At 45.1% G+C, this 23036-nt stretch overlaps 1 protein-coding gene across 1 annotated transcript; it reads right to left on the bottom strand.

The window, feature by feature from the left end:
- Window positions 1-353: 353 nt before the first annotated feature.
- Window positions 354-20710, bottom strand: LOC8023491 (Down syndrome cell adhesion molecule-like protein 1 homolog). The gene is made up of 16 exons (XM_029973766.4): window positions 20513-20710; window positions 17933-18041; window positions 17757-17878; window positions 15182-15301; window positions 12385-12552; window positions 11378-11525; window positions 10798-10946; window positions 10016-10138; window positions 9133-9297; window positions 8021-8091; window positions 7187-7421; window positions 5471-5563; window positions 4486-4671; window positions 3609-3755; window positions 1886-2046; window positions 354-473 (listed from the first exon to the last, which is right to left on the bottom strand). The coding sequence occupies exons 1-16, from the start codon at window positions 20610-20612 to the stop codon at window positions 354-356; spliced, it is 2217 nt and encodes a 738-aa protein (XP_029829626.2). The 5' UTR covers window positions 20613-20710.
- Window positions 20711-23036: the final 2326 nt, after the last annotated feature.

Genomic DNA, 23036 nt, shown 5'->3' with positions numbered 1-23036 from the left:
CGTCACAAAAACGGGAGTGTCATATGCTGTCGGATGTCGCGATCCTGGTGGTTAGTTCTAGGGGTCCCGACGAAAGGCACAGGCGAACGGTAAATGTTGCCATCGTGGCGGCCTACCAACTCATGACTGCTGAAGGTTCCGTGGACTGTAATGCTGAAGAGCAACGTGCAGCAGAGCACGTGTCTGTCACGTCCACCACAGATGCTGCAGCTGTGACACCGCCAGGATCGCGGACGGCGACAACATTCAGACATTTATGAAGTCATCATACGGAAACCAAGTGTCCACTTTCTAGGACGCGGTGAACAGACCGGTCGGAGACGCGCTCCAGGCACCGGAGTGCCCATTTTTTTTTATAGACCCTGTTTCGGTGGCGGTTCCGGCACTCCACCACAGGCACTGTCGTGCAGGACTCGACGCTGTTCATCGGGTGGTGTCTTCTTTTTGAGCAAGGTGTAGCAGTCCTCGAAGATCTGCGCAAGAAGGGAAGGAAACGTACGAACGCAGTCACTGCCTGGTTTCGCCAGAGTCATCATCTTATCTGTACATTCATACATTCACAGAAGTCCCGAATATCAATCATGCATCAGCTTTTCTTTTGAGAGCGCAGCTCTTAAGCGCCTGTTTCGGGCTTGAGCGGCGTCCCCGTTGGCATAACCGCGCGTTGCGTTATGGGACGTTTTCCATAATGACGTCACACGTGACGCCACGAGGGTCAGAAGGGGGAGTAGGAGGAGGAGGAGAAAATTTCTTCACTAAGTTTAGCGGAAAAAATTCCCCCGCTAAATTTAGAGAAAAAATTTCCCCGCTAAATTTAGCAGGAAAATTTCAACGCGAAATTTATCAGAAAAAATTCCCCGTTAAGCTTAGCGGGAAAATTTCTCCGCTACAATTAGCGGCAAAATTGTTCCGCTAAATTTAGCAGGGAATTTTTTCCGCTGAATTTAGCGGGAAATGTAGCGAAAATTTTTCGCTAAATGGGACGGGAGCAGGGGAGGAGGAGGGGAAGGGAGGGGCATACCTTTCCCTCCGTACCCTCCCCTTCTCCCCCTCAAGAGCTGCGCTCTAATTCGGCATTAGAGAGAGCTATAAACGTCTTTCAGTTTTTTCAATCGGGTTCGAATGCCAAGTCACTGAGCTGTTGACGCATGCGCGTCGTCCGATGTTCTGCAGGAGAGAGGAATTGCGGATGGTCAGAAGGCGTTCCACAGCCAAGTAAACAAAGATGGCAGCGCACAGGACTATTATCGGAGTAGTCTATAGTCTAACTATGCGCAGCGCAAGTTGGTCTGCTTCTTGCACAGGGATTGCGATCATGTCAGAATGAGGGCAAAAATAGTGAGTAGACCTCGAGGCATGTAGCATCGATCGCGGCGCGTTCACTGTGCGTGATTGGTTCAGTCGGTGACAGCGAACACACAAAGGCGATATAAGCGTAGTGACGATGCACTTTTCGTGCTGTTTGATTGGCTCTATCAGCTCGCGCAGCGTCAGCCGCGGTCCAACTTCGAGTGAAACTACATAGGGTGCCTGAAACGCGTCTCCGACTGGTGTGGTTACCGCGTTACAAAAATGTTGTCACTCGATTTCTGCCTGATGACGTCAAAGAAGCCTCAAGCTGTCGCCGGCCGCAATCCTGGTGATGTCGCAGCAGCAATGGTGGATGCGGCGCAGACGCATGTTCCGCTGCAAGTCGCTCTTGAGCTTGACAGTCTACGGATCGAGACATCCGACAGCGTCACACTCCGGCTCTTGTAACTTCATTTGTTGCCGCTTAGAGACCACTTTCGATTGGTGGGCGGAATAGGAGGCTCAAACACGCCAGTCGGAGACGCGCTCCAGGCACCCTTATAGTGAAAGGGAGTGTAGTGTGACCGGCGTGTACCTGCGGGGCGGGTTCTGCTCCCTCCTCCATGTCCCACGGCACGTCGTAGGCTTCTTCGACGACCCTCCTCCGGATGGTGGTGCGGGCGATGGTCGCGTACTCCCGGTCCGCCCAAGACGGCTTGCGCAGCGTCGTGCTCTGGTAGATGATCGGCGGATCCGCTGAGAGGAAGTTTGGAAGAACGCTATGTGAGTACCCAACAGAGCGCCGAGAAAACTAAGTGCCGGCCTAAGAACAAAGCGCAGCACGTACTGTGCACTCGGCCTGCGATCGTCAAATCAGTATTGCGTCTTTCGTTAAAGGCCACACTCCCAGAAATAGGAGGTGTTGTACTTACACTCTTTGCCAGATATGGCACCCCCCCCCCCCCCCCCCAAAAAAAAAAAAAAAAAAAAAAAAAAAAATCAGTCTTGCATACAGCGCATTGACGTCGAACCGAAGGTACCAACTTTCACGAGAGACTTGATTGCCGAGTGGTACAGCTTATTAAGATAGCTAATGTACGTGTTACTTTCAACAAAAAAGCAGGAAAAAAAAAATAATCGGGGTTTTATTGGTTTTGTGCAAAACCTCAGTGTTATTCTTTTTTTAGTCTTTGATACATACTTTAGCTGTTTAATAAGTTATATTGCAACGTTATGAAGTCCCTCGTAAAAGTTGGGGCCGTCAGTTTGACGGCAGTGCGCTAAACGTCGAACTTAAGTTTTGGGGTGCGTTGTATAGGACAAATGGGTGTAAGACTACACCCTTTTTTAAAGATGCAAAATCTTTAATGTACATCGCGCAATACGGATTAACAGTGCTGGCTGAATTATTCCTTTATGGTGTTACGCTGAAGTTTCATCAAATATCAAGGCCATAAACATTCACAGCGTTCAGGTTCTGTAGTTATTTTTTGCTTACGGGAACCGAATGGTCGGCAGCTTTTCCCTAGACGACAAGAACAGTAAGGTCCCAGAAGATGGCCAGACAAGTAAAATTTGCAGTAAAAAGAGTAACCTGAAGGAAGCTAACATTTTGTTGACGGTCTCTGCCATATGACGCCACGCACATTGAATGTTTGGACAAAGAAGTAAAACGTGTGTACGCTATTGTTTTTCGTCTTTAAAATTGAGTTCCTGAAATGTTTTAATCCATAAAAAAGAAGAGATAAAAAGAGCATTAGAATGAACCAGGCTTGCCAACTTTCAATCATCAATCTTTTGGGAATATGTACAAAATAACGTTGTATAAAGAAAGCTAATAATACCTACGAAAGCTGCGTTTGGAGATTTGTGTTTGTCCTTTGTCCCCCTCGTACCCCTTCCGCAGCGATTATTTTTGTCATTCTTGTCCAACTCGCTTGGACCTTTTCATTTCATTGCATTATAATCAGTACCTAGTGCTTTCTTTACATCATAACAGACTATTTATTACAGTATACCAGAGAGGCACCAGGGTGTGGCGGTTCGAATTAAGGTATCTCGCAGACCAAGGATCGTGAATTCCAGGCGAATGCAGCCCGCTATAGGTTAAGAAAAAAAATCTATAGCATTTGTTCCAAAGCTGTGTTTAACGCGCCATTATTAATGGATACCGAAAGACTGGCCACTGCAAACGCACTGTATTATTGCCGAATTTCCCCTCCAGAGCAGGTACATAGGACGCTACCTAGACGAGGTTAAAAATGCTCACACAACATGTTCGATGCTTTCCTTCAAGGTCACACCTTCTCAATACGCACCCTTCTTTGACACGATCTTTTTGTAGAAGACGTAGGCCACGGCCACCGATGAGACGATGATGACCAGCGACGCCACCACGGGAACCAGAACCTTAGCTTCGAGCAGGTTGAATCCGGTCGCCGTTCCGTTGCTCGTGGACGCCGGCTCTGCGCGGACACGAAGCACACCTCAGAAATTGACGCACGTTCGCCCCACAAATTCACCCAACGAACGTAAGTAAACCTCGATTCTCAATATTTTAGTTGAATGTACCGTCTCACAAAGAAGCTTGCGGTGTTGTGACGCATAAACTTAATCTATGCGAGAAGTATTTTTTGTTTGCTTATTATACAAGTTATTAGAAGAACTTGATCTTGGCGCTTTACGTGCCAGATCAACGCGGGTCATCTGGCACACACCAGTGAAGTACTGAACGTTAACTTAAGTCACCCGTGGCAACTCTCGACGTGCGACCGATATTTCAGTTACCCGGTGCCTTCTCCAGAATAAGCCCCCGTCAGTTTGCAGGTCGGGGATTCGAGTCTGCTAATATTGTGACACAAATAGTCACATTTCGCCGTATCTGTCAATGACATCTTAATAGCGTTTTCTTCGGAAATCGCGATATGATTCTCGGTACTTAAACGACTTCACCAAGATTTACCTACCCAAAACCGTAATCATGTGCGACGATTTAGTCACGTATTACCAAAGCATTTTTTTTTATTGCAGTCATGTGTCCGTTAACATAAGACCCCCACTCACCTCATAATTATGACGCCAAAATGCACGCGTATTTAGAGTGTTCGTCACCGAAACTTTTGTCTACACCGTACAGTAGGGCATTCATGCTTTTGGGGTTCATACCAACGAGACATCACGTGATCGCTGTTTTACCTTCCGAAGTGGTGGCGAAGCTGACAGGATCGGAAGGCTGGCCCCTGCCGTGCATGTTGTAAGCGGCCAGCGTCACTTCGTACGGGGTCTTCCTGTCCAGGCTCTCCAGGCACATGGAGCGTGTGTGAGAGGGAAAGTAGATGGAACGCCAGGCACCGCCGCGGGCTCTGTAGTCCAGCACGTATTCTGCGTGTCCAAAAACGGGTGCACTTAAAGATGCTCTTATAAGAGTAGACTCTCCTGGAGCTCATCTCTTTTTTCTTTTTTAATTCTAAATGTGGTGTCTTCACTACGTCTTACTGCAACACTCCGAGACTGTCTTTTCCTTTTTATGTGCTCTTTTTCCCTTCACATGTGCTCCAAGGTTAGCTGCGAAAATTAGGCCTATTCAAACTCCCACCTACACAGCCTGTGAAATTCTTTTGACATAAAATCAGGAATACCTGAAGCCCAAAGAAGAAAGAATATATCTACACATTTTTTTACAGATTTAGGTGATATTGTGGCACTGCAAATAGCGTGATTTTACAGATAGGGCTCGACCCAAACCACTTCAACTAAATATACATCAGTTTTCCATGTTCAGACACTGTCATTTATTAAAAGATAAGCGACTGGGTGGTGTACTTATTTTTGTTTTGTTTTTCAATACCAAAGGACCGACTTGCCTTCATCAAACGTTACATATAAAACAGTCTTGTTTTTTTACGATTAGATAACTTTTAATATTGGTAGTTTAACCAGAAAGAATGCAATCTTAATACAAATAGATTTGTATATTCTATTTCGTGTAAACAAGAACTAATTCAAGTCAGCTGTGCTGCTACAAATTTCTAGAATATTACAAGGAACACTTGGTGTTTATTTTTATTCATATACTACTATATATATCTATATCTATATATATATATTAAATGTGTGACCTCTTCCAGACAAAGCGAGAAACACGCATGCCTAATGAAACTGTTGCAATTAGCGTACTTACGTGTTAAGCTTCTTCTTTGGCGCTCCTTTATAGCCAGCGTAGCCGAGCAACATGTCACCTGCGTTACCGAGAACGGAGGTGCCTCAGGCAGATCTGGTAAAAGAGATAAGCGCCATGGTCACAAACAAACCGATCAGTAAGTAAACTAAAGACACTCAGTTGCGTTCAACACTGTGACGGAAGGCTATAGCAAAACGACGGTTCAACGTTTTCTACAGAACGTTTTAAAATCGCTTCTCGTATAGCACTGCATCCAGCGCGTCGTTGAACTTTAAAATTAGTTAAAGGGGCCCTCCGGAGCGTTCTGCGATGGTCTATTTACAGCGGTAACTCAATCTACAGGCCCTAAGGATCCTAAAGATCATACAATTACGGTCATGCGGGGCGGATTTCCCAATTAAAAATGCTATCAAAGTCCTCGGCACGCCCCCCTTTCTGAGATGACCCCGGAAAACGGCAGGGACATCTCTTTACGCGTCAGCCAATAGTAAGCGAAGGATTCCGGCGTCACTGCGCGCCACCGACGCGGCCGACCGCCGACCCGCGGAGGAATCTCTCGAACACGCACGGACCGTCGTCAAAGGGCCCGGACTTTGTGCTCGGCAGTCGTCGTTCGCCGCACCGCAACGTCGCGCTGCTACTGCAATGCGCAGTCGCATTCCACAGATGACAAGGAAAAGTTTGGCTCTTTGATGTGGAAGGATCGCAAAGCTGGCCCCGGAGTCGGGATCCACGGGAAGAAGGAACACGTGTCCCGCAAACGCACGCCTGCAAACGCCCCGGGAAGCAGACGAGCCGACGCGCCGACGCATCACCCCCTAGCAACAAGTTTGCGGGGAGAAAACATAGTTCGCTGGTTTTGGAGCGATAATTGCGCGCTATTTTCCCGCACCACGATCAGTTTACGTTTTTCTGAAACTCTAATTTACAACAAGCTTAAAAAGTGTTGCAATAATAACTTTCGCATTCACCGCGAGATGCAGCATTTTCATTGGTCAAGTTTTAGCGATGGACAGGCAATGGGGGATTGTCCTCCAAGAGAAAATAGTCCCGATATATTTCTACCGCCATCTGCTTAATAAACGGTTTTGTAATCTAAAACTTTGTATGCATATTAAATTGCACCTACTACGCAATATAACAACATAGACAGACGATCGCAGAAAGCTCCGGAGGGCCCCTTTAAAGTCGCTGGTAGATTTTTTTTATTTCCTTCTTTTTTGTGTAATCATATTTTGAGCTCTGACCGTTTCTGGTGTCCTTTTATCATTCGAACGTAATTGGCTGTCTCCGTGTTTTGCAAGAAAGTTAACTTCACCAATTCGTTTTTTTTTTAGAGTGTAATGGTGGATGTTTAGAGTGCAGTATATACACCAAATCAACTCTCTGACGTCACGCAACTGCGGTGGCGCTGCTGTCGGCACTGCGCATGCGCAGACGGTTCACATCCCGTGAATCTAGTTTCTTGTTTGTCAACAACGTGTCCCGTTCTGGCCACTGACAATTTAAGAAACGCAGGATAGCTAGTTCTGAGTATCTCATTATCACTCCGCAGCCAATGAGATTGCACCAATGAAATCATAAAGAAACATGCGTAAACATAACAAACCACACCCTGCGTTTCTCAACTTTGCAATAACCATAGAATGAACTATCGACCAGTTTGTGCAAGTTTAAGGTTGGGTTGCGCTGTCGTTTTTTTGCTGCTGCCGTTACCTTCTTCGAGCGTGGTCAGGACAAGTTGGTGAGAGGACGGCCCCGGGCCGGCCGCGTTGAAGGCCTGCAGCACGGCGGAGTAGCGGGTGTTTAGCTGGAGGCCCTGAACCAGAGCTTGGCTGCTGTCGCTGCCGGTGACCGTCTGGTACGTGTACGGAAGCATCGGGGAGTCGTAGAGCCGGTGGCCCACGTAGTAGCCCTGGATCTTGCCGTTCTGGTGGTCTTTCGGCGGAGCCTTCGCGTTCAGAAAGTCAAATGGAACGATCGGCTTAAAAATAACAAAATCCCTTAAATTGAAAAAAAAAAAAAAAAAGATCTAACGTGTTTTTGTTGCGGGTATGCTTGGACAGACGCTGATTTGTGCACACAACAGGACATGCTTAAACCCTGTCAAATACTAACGCGTCAACATTCCACAGAGGTACAAGAAGACAATCTGTTTTATCTAATTACGGGCCTCCAACATTGTTCAGAAGTGAAGAAATAGGGAGTAAAAGAGAGAGAGAGAGAGAAAGAAACAAGTGAGAGAGGAAGACAGAGTAATGAAAGACGAAAGAGAAATAAGATGTACGCTAGGGCACAAGATATCTAAAATGTTATCACGTGTCGCACTGCACATATATATTTATATATTTCTTTGCTTGTTTCTCCACATGCCCTGTGATGTAAGCATGTTTCTAACTTTTGACACGTCCTTTAATCAGTTATTATTAGAACTGTCTAAAATTGAAACCAAAATCTCATGCCTGATGGTGATAATGATTTATAGAAAACTCCTGTCGTTTAGGGGGGGGGGGGGGGGGGGGCATAAAGAAAAGTGGCCCATCAACTTACCTTCCACTCAATCTTGAAATGCGTGCTACCGAGTCCAGATATTCGAACATCTAATGGGGACGCTGTTGGTGCTGCAGTGAAAAACAAAAACGGCGAACAGTGTGTTTCGGAAGAAATCAAAACTGTGAAAAGTTGCTCCTAAAGAGCTCTCAAATTCAGCCTTCTGCTTACAGCATGCTTGAAGCCGTGACTGTACATAGCGCTGATACATGAGAGTAGATTGACGTAAACTTGTGCCTTCGTCAGCATGATTTTGATAATTAACTATAAGTTCGTACAAAATTACGACACATGGATAAGCTGGAGTAAAAAACATTTGATTGAAACATGTCAAGTATAACTTATCAAAATTGCTACTATATCAAGTATCCGTCGAGAATGACGCCTGGAGGACGGCGTCTAGGAAAGCCTCTAGAACGGCGTCAAGAACGACGTTAAGACGACTTCTAGGACGACGTCGAGAACGACGCCTAGAAGACAAGGTCTAGGATGGCTTTTAGGACGACCTCTAGGACGACCTCAAGGACGACGCAAAGGACGGCGTCGTCCTTGAGCATACGATTGAGCGACACGGGCTTAATGACGTATTTTTATATCCATCTTTTGGGCACAACGACGCCGTTTTTTCGCTCAATGAAACAAGTAAGGCTTTCGCCTTAAAAAAAGTTTTCAACTCCAATTCTCACGCTGCAAGGGACGAGAGACAGAAACACAACCGACCGAGACATATTACCGAACCCAGTTTAAACTTTTGCTTAAACAATTACACGAACAATAATCGTCATCATTATCAAGCTTGACATATGCGCATAATCATCATCATCATCGTGCTTGAACCATACACATCATCAATATGCTTGGCCCATACCCATCATTGTGTTTGAATCAGGCATAACCCATCATGCTTGACACATCGTCATACTTGACTCATAATCACAATCGCCATGCCTAACCCTGTTAAAATAAAAAAAAAGAGGGTAAGTGTTAAATGACGGCAAGCAGTTCTTGGGCATCACGGGCACCCAACGTACATAACACCGTTCTCGCTGTAATTGATGCTAATTTCTAAATGACTGGTCTGTAACTGCGTCGGGAGAAAGGCGAACCCTAACCTTCTTCGCTCGTTGTGAAGTGGAGCGGTGTCGAAGGTCCGCTCATCCCGACCCGGTTTTCGGAGAGCAGGTAACCTCCGTATGCCGTTCCGGGTAGAAGGTCGCTCAGGTAGACGGACGTCTCGGAGCCCGGCACCGTGATCAGCGTCAGCTTCCGGCTTTGTGCTGGAGGAAGTGGAGATTCCAAACGAACTTAATAATTCGTAAACATCGCAGCGTTAAGTACGTAAAATGAAAAACAATGAAATAGTATCCGCGTTAGTAAAACAAAGGGAACATAATATTTGCATTAACTTGTGCCTGAGCCTTCCTCAACGCGATGCTAACAAATGTGTCATGCTTTTAAAGCTGAGGAATTTTGTGTTTCTTACCTTAGTGAGTATGAATCAGAGTACAGACATACAAATTAGCAACCAAAAAGGAAAAGGTATAATTTAAGTTTTTTCGGTATGTCAAATCTTTTCAGCCTCCGCTAAAAAAACGTAGCCGACGGTGTGGTTTGGTACATTAAAATGCTTTTTTTATGCACTCCACTATAGGTAATACATGCAAGGGAACAACATCCGTATGAATTCCATTTTGGTTAATTCGAAAATGGCATCCACTAAATAGCAAAGTTTGACTGATCTAACACTCAATGAATCAGTAAGCTGGGGTGACAACCTCACCCAACTCCTTATTTCCAGAAGTCTTACAAATAAAACCGTCAATGATTGCGGAAAGGTGCTCACATACTAGATGGCATCTCTATACGCTGCCATTTGTACGTGCGACAGCCGACAAAACTAAATGTCCTTGAAAAATCATCCGACCATTCTTGATGGGGTGTTAAAGTGCACACCCAATGTACATGCAATACACGGCGTATAAGGATTGCACTCACAGTTTTCTTTCCAGAACCGAATGTGAAACGTGTTGACCTCCGAGTAGGGGGCCTGCCAGGTAAGGCGCACGGTTCGGCTCCGGAGGTCAGAAACTTTGATGCCCACAGGAGGGGATGGAGGCTCTGAAAAGATGAGAACAACTTTAGAGCCGAACCACAGGAATGATGGGTGCTTGTTTAAAATCGGAGAATAGAAATGTCCATCCCTATTCGCAAATCACTTTGCATGCTCTGCAGAAGACCTTAATAAAAAGAAACCCCTTGTAAGTTTTTAAAAGGTAGCCGACGTTTTCCGTAACCCTCTTATACACTGTTCCTAAAAACAATTGAAAAAAAAAATCTTGGACTTTTAGAAAAGCTTAAAGCGGCGGCTGAACGACGTCCCCCGTTTCCCTGCACGGTTTTGGCCATGCACGGTCAAAGCGGGAGACCGGCTTTTCTACGAGACGCGGCCCGGAATAGGGGCGCCAAGTAAGTAAAGTTTTCATTCATTCATTCATTCATAATCTACAAGGACAGACATTTAGCTCCTTCAGACACCCAAAGAAGCGGAATATTTTAGCGTTACGTCGATTGCCACTCTGCAGTTTGCAAATCCTTCCTTTTCAATGTCGTCCAAGATGTGTTGTCCCGTCCCCTGTTTTTACGTATATAACTCTTTCTAAACCTATATATTCAACAACCATCGCTCGTAGGTTGCAAAACTTTCACGTAAGTCTACCATATTGTTCTGGGCGGTTTTTTTTTTCGAGATTCATACAGAGTTGTATAAGTATAGCTACCAAGCACGAAGAGCTTCATGAGCACCGTCGCGTTGCCGAACTTGTTCGAGACCTGGCAGGTGTAGGCCCCCGTGTCTGAGGAGGAGCTGTTCTGGATGAGCAGCTCGGAGATCACTCCTCCTGGCAGATTGCGCTCAATCACGTCAAACCTGGAAACAAAACGACGCACGAGTGTGCACCAGGTAGAAACATTTAGAACCATAGTTAGCATACTATTATATAGTCACTGCGGCTGAGAGCGGGTATGGCTAATTTTGACAGCGTTAGTAGTGCTAAAGCCACGCACTGACAGTTCTAAGAAACGCGTGGCGTGGCGAGCCTCGATCATCTCATTATCACACCTCAGCCAATGAGACTGCGACATTTGCCGATAGCGAGATCCAAGAACCAATCACTAAGCAGAAAGGCGGGAACATAATGGGCCGCACTCTTTCATTTGTTCTGCTATCTGCGTCTATACAATATCAGTTTCTGCCCTATGAGAACCAGATGATCACGGATGGCCATACTCTTTCATTCTTAAGCTGTCAGCGATGAAGTCTTGTATATTTTTTTTTCTGGCGAAGCATTGTATCCGTACCCTTCTCGAAGTGTTCCTTCGTAGGGCCTCTGGTCTTTTGTCCAGCGCACCGCCAGGGGACGATCGCCGGTGGCTTCGCATTTCAAACGTACACTGTGACTTCTCCTGACTGTTGTCACTTCAGCCCTTTCGAGGATCTTCGGAGGCGCTGAGTAAGAAGAAAAAAAACAAAAAAACATTCAACCAGCGGCGAGGATGAGAATACAAGTCAATTGATTTCAAGTTATGATATCATAAAGAATAAGTGTAGCTAAGCCCGCTACTGGTATAATTTTTCATTTTCTTAGCTATACAAAATGCGCAGTGTTTCCAGAAATGGTGTTTTCAAGTCACTAATGGTTTTATAAAACTTGTAATTATAGCGAATTTATTTAATTTTTCATTTGTTTAACTTGTGGAGACATAGACAACGGCGTTTTTTATGTTTGTAAATAAACAACAAAAATAAACTATGGTCAATAAATTAGAATAACTACTCATACGAAAAAAAAAAAAAAAAAACCAACACGCACATTATCACACATGCATGCATACGAAAAAAAAGAAAAAAAAGAAACCCAGATGACTGAAAAAAGAAAGTACAGCGCCAGTCCTGTCGTCTATGTTTTCTTTTTTTATTGTTCTTGTCTCATAGCCCTGTTCTTTCCCCTAATATTCGAAACAACTACCAACTAGCTCAACTCTCTACCTTAGTAAATCGCTTAAAGCCATCCTTTGTCTACCTCATCTCTCGCTGTTAGTTCTTTCAAGTGCATCTTTATATTCAGAAAGAACGGCACGTATGTACAACACGAACAGCGCTTTAAACAAGGACAAGTATAATGTGTGGATAGGACAGGTGCACGTCCTCCCTACTCCTTCTTGCCCTTATGAATTCCTATATTGATTTTTTGAATGTCTACTGAACTAGCACATTAAAACATATTAGAAATACTGTGTCGGTTCGAGTCTATTTACAGAAGGATGACACGTGCTTCCCAGCTCGGTCAAGTGTTGTGAATGCTCACAGCTAATGGAGAGTGCGATGACTTTGGAGAGACCGTTGCCGTGACCGTTGTTCACGTCGCACCTGTAGTGACCGGCGTCGTCTGTCCGCACGGACCGGATCTGGAGACTGCCGTTGGGCGCCATGTTGTAGCGGTCTCCCACACGGATGAGCTCAAAGTCCTTGCCGTCTGCAAGTTTATCGCCAAAGAAAGCAAAGCCAAAAGGTTATGTCATCTGGCCGAGTTTCGTCATCTGACCATCTACACCTATGTTTACTTTACTTTTTTTATTTTTAAAGTTATAGTATTAGATCGGAACCCTCCACGAAGCTTTCTTGCTCGTGTTGGTCTCACCGCATGACGCACCGCAGTATCACGTGTTGGCCTGACTCCACGTCACAGTGCCACATTACGTGATGGTGTCACGTGACGTCATGATGTCACGTGGTGCCACAGTGTCACGTGATGTGACGTCAAACCTTTTCCGCTAAATTTAGTGGGAAAATATAGTTAAGGTGCGAATGCCTAGGACAGGCAGTTTTTAGGGCGCAGCTCTTAGGCGCTCGTTTCCGGGTTGAGTGGCGTCGCCGTCGGCGTCGGCGTCGGCGTAACAACGCGCTTTGCATTACGGGAAATTTTGCCGATAAATTAAAAAAAAAAAAACAATTTCCGCTAAATTTAGTGGGTGAAATTTCCCGCTAAATTTAGCGGGGAATTTTCTCGCTAATTTTAGCGGGGAATTTGACATCACTGACCTCAATACCAATTCAGTTTCCCCGCTAAATTTAGCGGGAAATTTAGCAAAACTTTCCCGCTAAATGGGAGGGCAGCCGGCGAAGAGGAACGGAGGGTACGGAGAGGGGGGGGGGGGGGGGGGCGGAGGGGCATACCCTGCCCTCCTCCTCAAGAGCAGCGCTCTAAGTAGACATTACAGAGAATTGTAACATCTTTAATTTTTTTTTCTTCCTTTAAGATAGTGTATTTTAGAAATTCCAGACAACGCGCTATGTATAGAACTTGTTTTTTCAAAATGGGAAGGATGCCAAATATTTAGACACTGTCATTCGGTCGCTGGCGGAGTTACAATATTGAGCCGATGACATAGTCAATAGAACTCTGTGTACCAAAGTAGTATGTAACCACCCCAAGTGTGAAAAGAAGCCCTGTCTTTTTGTAGGAGCTTGACATGTAACGAAGCAACGAGGATAGCCGTTAGATACATATAATGACTGAAAATGAAAAGTTGGAAACAGTATAAAGCATAGCAGAAAAAAAAAAATACATTGACGAGAATTTGGTCATCTTCAGCTTCTAGACGCCATGTTCGTGTATATCATCACGATTAACAGGTAAGCTCATAACACCGGCGCGAATCTATTGGAGAACCCGTACACGCGCTTTTTCACCTTCATTGAGCTGCTTACTCATTCGCCGCCAGGCCGCGAAACGTTTTCTGAACATTCAAATAGAAATACGCTTTCCGTTCCTTTCCTCTTCAATTTTGTTTTCACATATTTGCCACTAGCGTTTGCTCATTCGCATTTGGGTACGAGTACGGCACGCTGCGCTTATTTCAACTGCCAATTGACACACAGGTGGCTAGATTTTCTAAGAGCTGGGATACATTTACATGGATATGTTCTCCATCGTTGATATATGTCCATTGAGCAAGGAGGCGACAGAAAGTCAATTCTTTATTGGTTGCTAAGCTTTACAATTGAAATTTCTTTTTGAAGTTTTTAAGACCTTCGACAACAGCTCGGTTAGAAATTTCTCTTCAGGTATCTAAGACAACGAATGGTCAGCATACAGGGTACGCACGGGACTCCATTTTGTTAATGGTTGTTATTTTCGGCGCAAGCTTGAAACTAGTTCTAATTTAATGTCTACAAGAAACGCCAATTCTGACTGGGTAAAATGCAACGCTGAACGTGCATTATCGTGCATTTCACTCAAGTAAAATATTTCTTTCTGTGCAGTAGATAATCGGGGTTTTATTTAACCATCGCTGTGAACAACGAACGACCAGCCATGCGGCGTCCCATGAATACCCTTAATAAGTCGTTATGAAAAGAGCGCGTTTACATGACAGTCTTCTGTCGACTCCCTTTTTCAAAACCATACCGTTGGGCAGGGTTGAAACCGTCACTCCCTTAGCCGTTCATTTCAGCTTTGATGACACACACACACACACGCACACACACGCACACGCACGCACACGCACATGCACACACACACACACACGCACACACACACATAAACTATTTGTTTGTTTCTAAGGCAGTTTTTGGCCGATACTCGTGGTCAGTCTGTGCCACCAAACGATCCCGAGTCCGATCCGAACGCTGACGCGGAGCGTCTGTGCTTGTAATTAATCTCACTGTGATAATTTCAAAATTCTAGCGCGCAGGTTTTTGATTATTCTATAGATAGTGATAGCCGAGCCCGACACCAATCGTCCATCCGCACAATGATTGGACACGAGGCACAGCCGAACGCCGACGCAGCACCCGTGACCAATCAGCGTTTGCGCTCAACTTCCGTGTTATGACGTCAAGCCTCTAGCGCACAGGCGTTGATTTTTTTAGGTGCATGGTGTTGGCACAGACGTGGTGTTGGCTAAATACCGAGTTGTGCGGCAAGCAAGCCGTGCAAAGCGCTGACCTTGAGAGTCGATTCAGTTTGAGTATCCTTCATAAGTCGACTAACACACTATTTTCGGCTCCTGGTGTTGCTGCATGTTTACCCTCTCGCAGTAGCAGAAGACCGAGAGGTCTACGGGTATGTGTGGTACGTTGAGTGCCGCAACATTCCGCACCTGTTTCTCTGCTCCACTGGATGCTTGGAATGGGATATCCGAAGGCGTTGCAGTGCATGACGACGTTCGAGCTGGTTGACGCAGACGTGTCCTGCGGTTCGTTCGTCCAGCTAGGTTTCACTAGTGGAGCAAAGTGGAACAAAGGCTTTTGTAAGTAGAGAAAGGTATGACATAAAGTTTTTCACATACTAGTGGTTTTAGCAGCCCTAGAGGAGCCGGCGTCTCTCATTTTTGAGGATCACTTACAAATCAAGTAAGGGTACGTCCCATTAAGAACACGCGTTTTCGAACTAAGGGGAATCTGCTTGTGTTTTTTTTTCCTTTGTCAGTATCTCACTCAATCTTTTTCGATTCTGCCGTGAGAAAGTCAACGGATGCTAGTGAATTTAAGTTATTTATTAATTTTTTCTGGATGTCTTAGGATTTATTGTTAGGCATTTATGAACGCACTGTCACAAGATTGGCTTTTCACTTGATATTATAGCACAAGACAGATATTTAATATATTGCATAACTTAAAGGGCAACTCCGCTTCTTTTCCAGTAGTGCAAAACTATACAGTTCTCTTTGTTATCATCTACAAAACCCCCATGGCAAATATTACGACGGAATTCCGCCTAGAAGTTCATTAAAATCGCTGTCAAAGTTTGACAAGCACGAATCCGCTGGTTTTGGATGAGACGTGCGGGCCAGACAACACTGCCCGGCTGCATTTCCGCTTCCTCCAAATTCCTTCTACCGGCACGGCCGTGACGTCATCAAGCATGTACAGCTTCTTTTTTTTCAATTTTGTTTTCTTTCCCGGGGAGAGCACGGGTGGGGCCTGCGCCGTGCTCTCCCCGGAGAGGGAAGCTGCTTTTGTAAGAATTTTGAGTGACAGGTTAATCTTCTATAATCTTCTGGGGGGAAAATAGCGACGCCTGTGCTAATCCAGGAGGCACAAAGGAGGATCCTGATAAGAGGGGAGCTCCTTCTTCTCATTGTATATCACGTGGGCGTACATGCTTAGTGATGCCGAATATACAATGTTGTCCGGCTTTGCCACCGTTTCGGTTTCGGTTTGTGATCATGGCTAGAGTAAAATTACACGAAAAATATTTTATTTTTCGCGAAACAAAGGATTGGGGATTGTTTTTGAGTGCTTTAAAAAGCAAAATCGGCCACTATCTCAAAATTTTTGAAATTAAGCGGAGTTGCCCTTTAAAATGCGCCAAAATCCACGGGATATTAATTACATTAATATCACGTGGATTTATGTAATGATATAAATCACTTCAGTTTTTTTTATTAAACAGTAATAACACGAACAGTGACACATATTTGCGCGCTTCAATATGTTGATGATATTTGTTCGCTCATTAATCCCTCCCTCTCCCCCTTTTTCTCTCTCGCGCACTCAAGTAAATTCTTTTGTATAAAAGAAGCCTGATATGATTCATGGCTTTCGCACTCAAACACGATCTGAATCTCGGAAGCTCCAAGGTTTGGTCTTTCGTCTCTGTGTCTCATGATAACCCACTATTCAAGTTTTATACGTCTACTTCTAGACTTCTCCTTGCTTAGATATGTGTTTTCGAGTGTTTCTTCTTTATCATTCTTTAGACTCAAATGCCCTTTTTGAATTTTTGATTTATTTTAGACTTAAAGCGCTTTATACATGAATTCGTGTTCTTGGTGCCTCGGCAAGGCGGTGGAACAGAGAATGCGCACATGCTTGGAACTTCCACAACACGAATATCCGCGCATGCACACTACCCGCAGTTGCTGCGTGGATAAGCACGTGTTTGTAAGTCATAAATAATGGGTTTGTGTACACTCTCCGAAGCTGCCATGCGTGTACCGCCCCGCGGTGCATTCCGAAGACCACTAACCAGTGTTTATTTAACCAGTTTAACCAGTCAGAAGGACGATCGGTAGCTCTCCCCGATGCTTCCTACCGACTCAATGTCAGTAAGCCGTTCACACATTTGCCTCAGAGCCCGTACGGCCATCGGGGCACGAGACGCCCATCGACTTTCTTACTGGTGAGATTATTGCCGAATCAATCAAAGAACGACCACCGATTATTGGTGTTCCGAGTGCACCTCGGTGCAGTACATATCTAGAGGCTTCTGAAAGTGTATACAACTATAGCGTACACCTAAACTTTCAACTCGCACACTCCTGGTGTACGCTTCGATCGCCCAATTCGAAAAAAAAAAAGTATTTTTTAGTCAGAAGTCCGCGCTATGGGACACCGAGTACGTGAGTGCTCACTGCACAGCTAGTCAACCTTACATCGCAAAACGTTCGATTAAAGTCGCGGACACACTGCGAATACACCAGACACTGTTTGGGGTCTGAGGTGTGTTTCTGCTTTGTGTGTCGGTGTTGTCCCATTGGTCCTACAAGAACTGTCTACAGACTTGTCAAAAGCATACATATGTATGAAAGAAGCGTGCTTTGACCGTGCATAAGGTGTGCGCGGAGACTACTCTGTCATTGTGTTTGAAATGGACACCGTGTCTTTTGTTTGATGTGTGACCATGGCTCTATAGGGAGGTGTCTGGACGACCGTGTTTTCCTCGATGCTTACCATCCACGTAAAGCTTGACGGTGTAGCTGTCGGAGCCGGCCGGATTGCGTACGGAGCAGGTGTAGTTGCCGATGTGCTCCCTGGCGATCTTGTCCACGACGAGGATGGACTTTCCCTGGAAGCTGACGAAGCTCCCCAGCTTGTCCTCGGGTCGGATCTCCCGCCCGTTGTGGTACCATGTGAAGGTCACTGGTAGGGACCCTCTCTTGAGCGAGCACATGAGGTCCACCTTTTCCCCCAGGTTCAGGTTCGAGTCCACGTACATCTTGTGCATCTCGGGAGCTTCTGAACGACGCCGAAAACAACAACAACAACCGATTAGATATTGTTACAGAGGGGATAGCGATCCATGGGCTACGCTCCGTTGTTTTAATAATATAATAAGATGACCTTATTTGGACAAATGTGTAGGAGGAGGGAGCAAAAGGTGATTTGAATCGCCTGACTAGGCTCCACCCCCCTGTACAGTCCAGCAGCAGAACACACAGTGAATCTGTATGTTCTTATGCTTGGTAGAAGAGCATGTTGGCTTAAGTCATGAATGAAGAAAGAATAAAACATTTAAAACAGGGAAAACATAACCACATCTTTCATATGAAAGATGTGGCTGTGTTGTCCCTATTTTAACTGTATGTTGTGTTCCCGTGTACAGTCTCATAATTAAATTTGAAGCGACAAAAGCCACCAATCCAGCGACTCAAATGTGGTACCGAAACAATACACGAGGCGGCATACGGTTGGACAGCACTCCTCTCGAGAAGAGCTGTCACGTGTTTTGCTTTGTCCATCTTATTGGCGAACGGGGGCCGCAGTGCTCGCCTGTTCGCCCTCAGTGTATAAGAACGATGATCGGTCATGAAATGTCAGCTGCTAAAAGGCGTACACCTTGTTTGCCACGACACCGTATAGCCGGGGTCACACGCCTTATACATTATACAAAAGATAGTCTGGCAGGCATCAGTCACCGTGATTACCGATGTTAACATGCCGCGTGCCAAGTTTTTCATTGAACTCTTTGCCATGCGGCATTCGAAGCACGGATCTCGTGGTGGCTCCCGTTCGAACCTGTTTTGCAGACTGTCTTTTATATGATGTATACGCTGTGTGACACCGGCTTGTGACTTTTGAAGCCCGATATTAACCACACATCTCATTGGCTTAACTAATAAAAGGATGACCGATGATTGGTGCTCCGAATACTTGGGGTGTTCTATTCATTGGGGGGGGGGGGGATATTGAGAGTACAAAATGTTGTATACATTCGCTTAAGACACGAAGGGAGCGAAGTCTCCCCAGCATATTTATATTGCTCGGCAGCCAATGACATTAAGGCAAGGGCCGATTAAGCCTGCCGAAGATTGATTCACGAAGCAAAGAGCGTGAATGTAATAAGCCACGCCCGACGTTCCTTTTGTTGTCATTAATTTTAACGCGCATACCCATTGACAACATAAAAAAAAAACACAGCCTGGTTTAATGCGTTTATGCTTCTTGTTTTGTGAGTAATTCTTCGCCAACCCTATCCACTAATGCCGTAAATCCGATTGACTGCGGAGTGATAATAAAATGCTCGGAACTTGCCACGACTCCGCCCAAATTAGATGGCTCCAGCAAACAGGGCAGTACAAAAATTAAAAACAAAAATGGTCGGAAACTTTGCCGTTTACCGGCTGCAGTTTGAAAGGCGTTGCCATGCGAAGCTTCCCTTTCGCTGATTCCAGGCGTGTCTGGTGTCTTGGCGTCGCGTTGACGCCCCGATGCGAAAACAACATCGATTTTCTTTTTTTCTCTTACCCCGATAGCTGACCCGGGTAGCGAACACAAAGAAGCTAGGCCTCGGGCGCCTCCGGCGAGACGTTTCGGCTGCCTGTGTCCGATCGATGCGAGTGGCGTCGCCTCCTATACATTTTAGATTCGGTCAGCTTTCTCCTCGTTCTCTTTTCGGCACAACGTTTTTGATTCTCTTTTCAGCTTGACCATTGTATGACATAACTTAACCCCAGGGCGGCACCGAGAGATATCGAAACAGAAACACGATCACGCCACCGGATTTTAGCATTTGAAGATGGGATTCGAGGTTTGGTCGCTGAGTATATCGTCGCGGATATACGGTCGCCATCACTGATAACAGCTCCGGAACACAAGCGAAATCATCTTTGGGATTCTAATTATTTTACACTGTTTTGAGAGGTTGGAAACACTATGTTACGCATATAGCGATAATTCGGGAACGCCTAAGTGCCCACAGCTCTTTTATAGCTGGAGAAATGTAAGATGTCTCGATTCTGAAGCAAAACATTTAATTATGCGTGTGCTTGAGGGAGCGGGAAAGGAGAGGGGGGGGGGGGGGGTTATATCAATCTGAGAATGGTACGCGGGAGCAGACAGGTGTTCATCCAGTACTGGTACATTGTTCCTTCCTTCCTTTTGAAACTGGTAAAAAAAGAAAAAAAGAAATGAAGAAAATTAAACAAGAAAGCATCAGCGGACAGGTCTTGTCGATGCACCGACACAAACAAAGTGAACATGAACCAGCTAGCTGCATCTGTGGTGCAAAATTATTCTCAACATCAGCTTTACAAAAAAGAGGTGGCACTGACATGTCCGGTTACTTATTTCCCACTGATTTGCAGCACGTTACACGGCGTCGCTTGTTGTAACACGTGCAAGCTTCGTGACCCTTTGGAGAGTGGGTTCATTCACATCGTCCTGCACGTTCACGCACGTTTGGCAGCGTCAAGCGAGCGGGGACTCACCCAACGCCGAGGAAATGCCGACGCAGCATCGCAGCAGAACCAGGAGCACAAAGACGCCGGCGGCCTTCGTCGTCATCCGTGTTGACACCACCACACCCATGACTCCACGACTTTAGAGCTGCTGCGTTGCCGTGGTTTCATCCAGCGATGATGAGTTTCCGGATTTAGCGCACTTGCCGCTTTTCCCTTTTGAGTCCCTTTTTTACCTCCCTGGAGGAAAAAAGAGGATGCAGTCAATGTCTTGTTTTGGAAGCCGCCGCGCGTGCCTTGAGGGTAAGCGTGACTCACAGGAGCCGGAGGAGGGAGGGAGGGAGGGATGGATGCGGGAAGAACAGCCACAGCACGCCGGGTTCACCGGACTTCGATCGGCTTTGGCTCGGGCTTGCGGAAGGCGGGAAAGGAGGAAAATAAACCTAGCCAGCTGTGGGAAGGAGGAGTGGGCAAAGGGAAACCGAACCGCGAGAGAGCGAGGGGGGCAGTGAAATGGGGCTGAGAGAGGAGAACACTCTTCCCGAAAGGGGAGGCGAGGAGGTCGACAACGTGAGTTATGGAAGAGAGAGAGTGTTTGGAGGGGGTGCTGTACGGTGGTGACATCTCGTGCCGGCAGTGTGAGTTATGGTAGTGTGGGTGTGGTCGACGGTGCGAAGAGCAGGAAGAGAGATACGACCTGTGAATGGAGGCGTTAGTAATGCGGCGTTATTCTCCGTGGCTGTCCCTCATCTATACCCCGTTGTCTGGCCGAGGTTCGACAATTTATTTTCGGGGGGAAACGCCTTGATCGATTTGGTTGGTCAGAGTCAGTTCGCACCCGATAGCGATTTCACTTTCCGCCGTGGGCAGGTGATACGTTGACAATTATTTGGAATGTTTAGAGTGACACCGCGGTTTCTTCTCATTTTCTCATACAATAATTCCCATTTTAGATTTTACTGAAGTGCCAGAAATTATTAATACGCATGTTGTTAATTTGCTTCTACAATTAAGCGTCACATTTTTTTCTTCAATACAGTTGAGACCCAACATAAGCCTAGTAAATTTTTGCGTGGGACGCGACTTTTTTTTATAACATTTAATTACGCACTGAGATTTTTCTTTTTTTTTTTTTTTATCAAAGAACAAATTTTTGAGCAACTCATGTAGTTAACAGATCCCGAAGACTTACAACACCTGAAGCATGATGTATGGTTGTTGCCTGTTTTCTTTTAAAATTTTTTTTCTGTGTCGTTCCTGTTACCTGTCGCGCAGCGAAGTTGGAAGGACAAACAGTCCTTTTCATGTGATCCGAAAAGAAAGGACGCTCGTGTGTCTGCTCAACAAATCGGGTCCTAAAGATTCCACACTCTAGAGAGTCCTGCGTTTCTTACGGTGCAGTAACCGCGGCGCAGTGCTATGATAAAAAGAAAAAAATTATGCTGAATGTTTTACTCTTTCGCCTACATGTAGACGCCGATGGGATTTTTTTTTATAAATAAAACGTGTTTTGCTGATTGTTTATTCTCAGTATTACGAGTGTTAATTACTCTAGACGCCTTACGGCAAGGGCAAAATGTCATGTAACGTCCTAATATACTGGCTGTGATCCTAGAATTTGTGGTTTATTGACAGTAATTATAACTGAATCAGCAAAAATGTTTTTTTCACTCGCAGGTCAGATATAAAAAAAATCCAACATCTCCACCTTTTAATAATATTATCATTACGGTCATCACATAACATCTACATCGGTACAGTGACTCAAATGGCTGTCATTGTAGCCTTAGCTTTCGATCAAGCGATTTGTCACTTTAAATGTACGATCATAACAAAATGATTCCTCGATAAAGATAATTTGACAAAACGATTTTTACTAGAAGCTTGCCTATTTTTTTTTTAATTTTAATTCTCTAAAATAAGTTATTTTCGGGCTTTTCTTAAATTCGTGTTCGACTTTTAAGTTGCATGCCTCTTCAGAATGCAACATTTCTTTTAGCATTGACTCTGTAAGGACTCACAGTCATCCACACTTTATTGGTGTGGATGACATTCACTTCTTCACTGTAATTACCAAAATATTAAACGTGGTGCTGCTGCTGCTGCTGATGATGATTTCATTGAAATGGGTAAAGCCCAGGGTATGTATAAAAGCAAATAGGCGCAGGACTGGCTCTGATTTTTTAAAGACAGAACAATCGCAATAGAAAACTTGTAAATTTGTCTCAAGGGAGGAAACCAGGAGGCAGCGGTGCCATTGATTGTTCTCCAAGGAAGTGGGGCAAGGTATTGTTTTTTTTTATACCGTCAATTAAAGTTTAAAAAAATGTAAATTAAAAACATTAGTGAGCTAAAAGTGAGCATCTTCACCGTGTCTTGCCCAGGACAAAAAATAAATAAAAAAAATAAATAAAGAATATTTTAATTAACAGCATTAAAGCTTGGGATGAAAAAAAAAATATTTGGAGGCTTTACGTTCCAAACCAACGACGCCCCAGCGGAGGACTGAGGATGAATTTCGAGCTCCTGGGGATTTTTTGACGTGCAACTGAAA

This window comes from Ixodes scapularis, unplaced genomic scaffold, assembly GCF_016920785.2.
Source record: "Ixodes scapularis isolate PalLabHiFi unplaced genomic scaffold, ASM1692078v2 PGA_scaffold2__306_contigs__length_199485367, whole genome shotgun sequence".
Taxonomy (NCBI): Eukaryota; Metazoa; Arthropoda; class Arachnida; order Ixodida; family Ixodidae; genus Ixodes; species Ixodes scapularis.
Note: the sequence above shows the minus strand (reverse complement) of the source record. Positions and strands in the feature narration are given on the sequence as shown.

Bases quoted from the DNA above. Each gene is read 5' to 3' on its own strand.
- LOC8023491 (XM_029973766.4), bottom strand. From the start codon at position 20,612: ATGGGTGTGGTGGTGTCAACACGGATGACGACGAAGGCCGCCGGCGTC. The intron at 10,139-10,797 runs GTAGCTATACTT...TCATCTTTTCAG, and splicing joins CATGAAGCTCTTCGTGCTTG to AGCCTCCATCCCCTCCTGTG. The intron at 9,298-10,015 runs GTGAGTGCAATC...CACTTCCTCCAG, and splicing joins TCGGTTCTGGAAAGAAAACT to CACAAAGCCGGAAGCTGACG.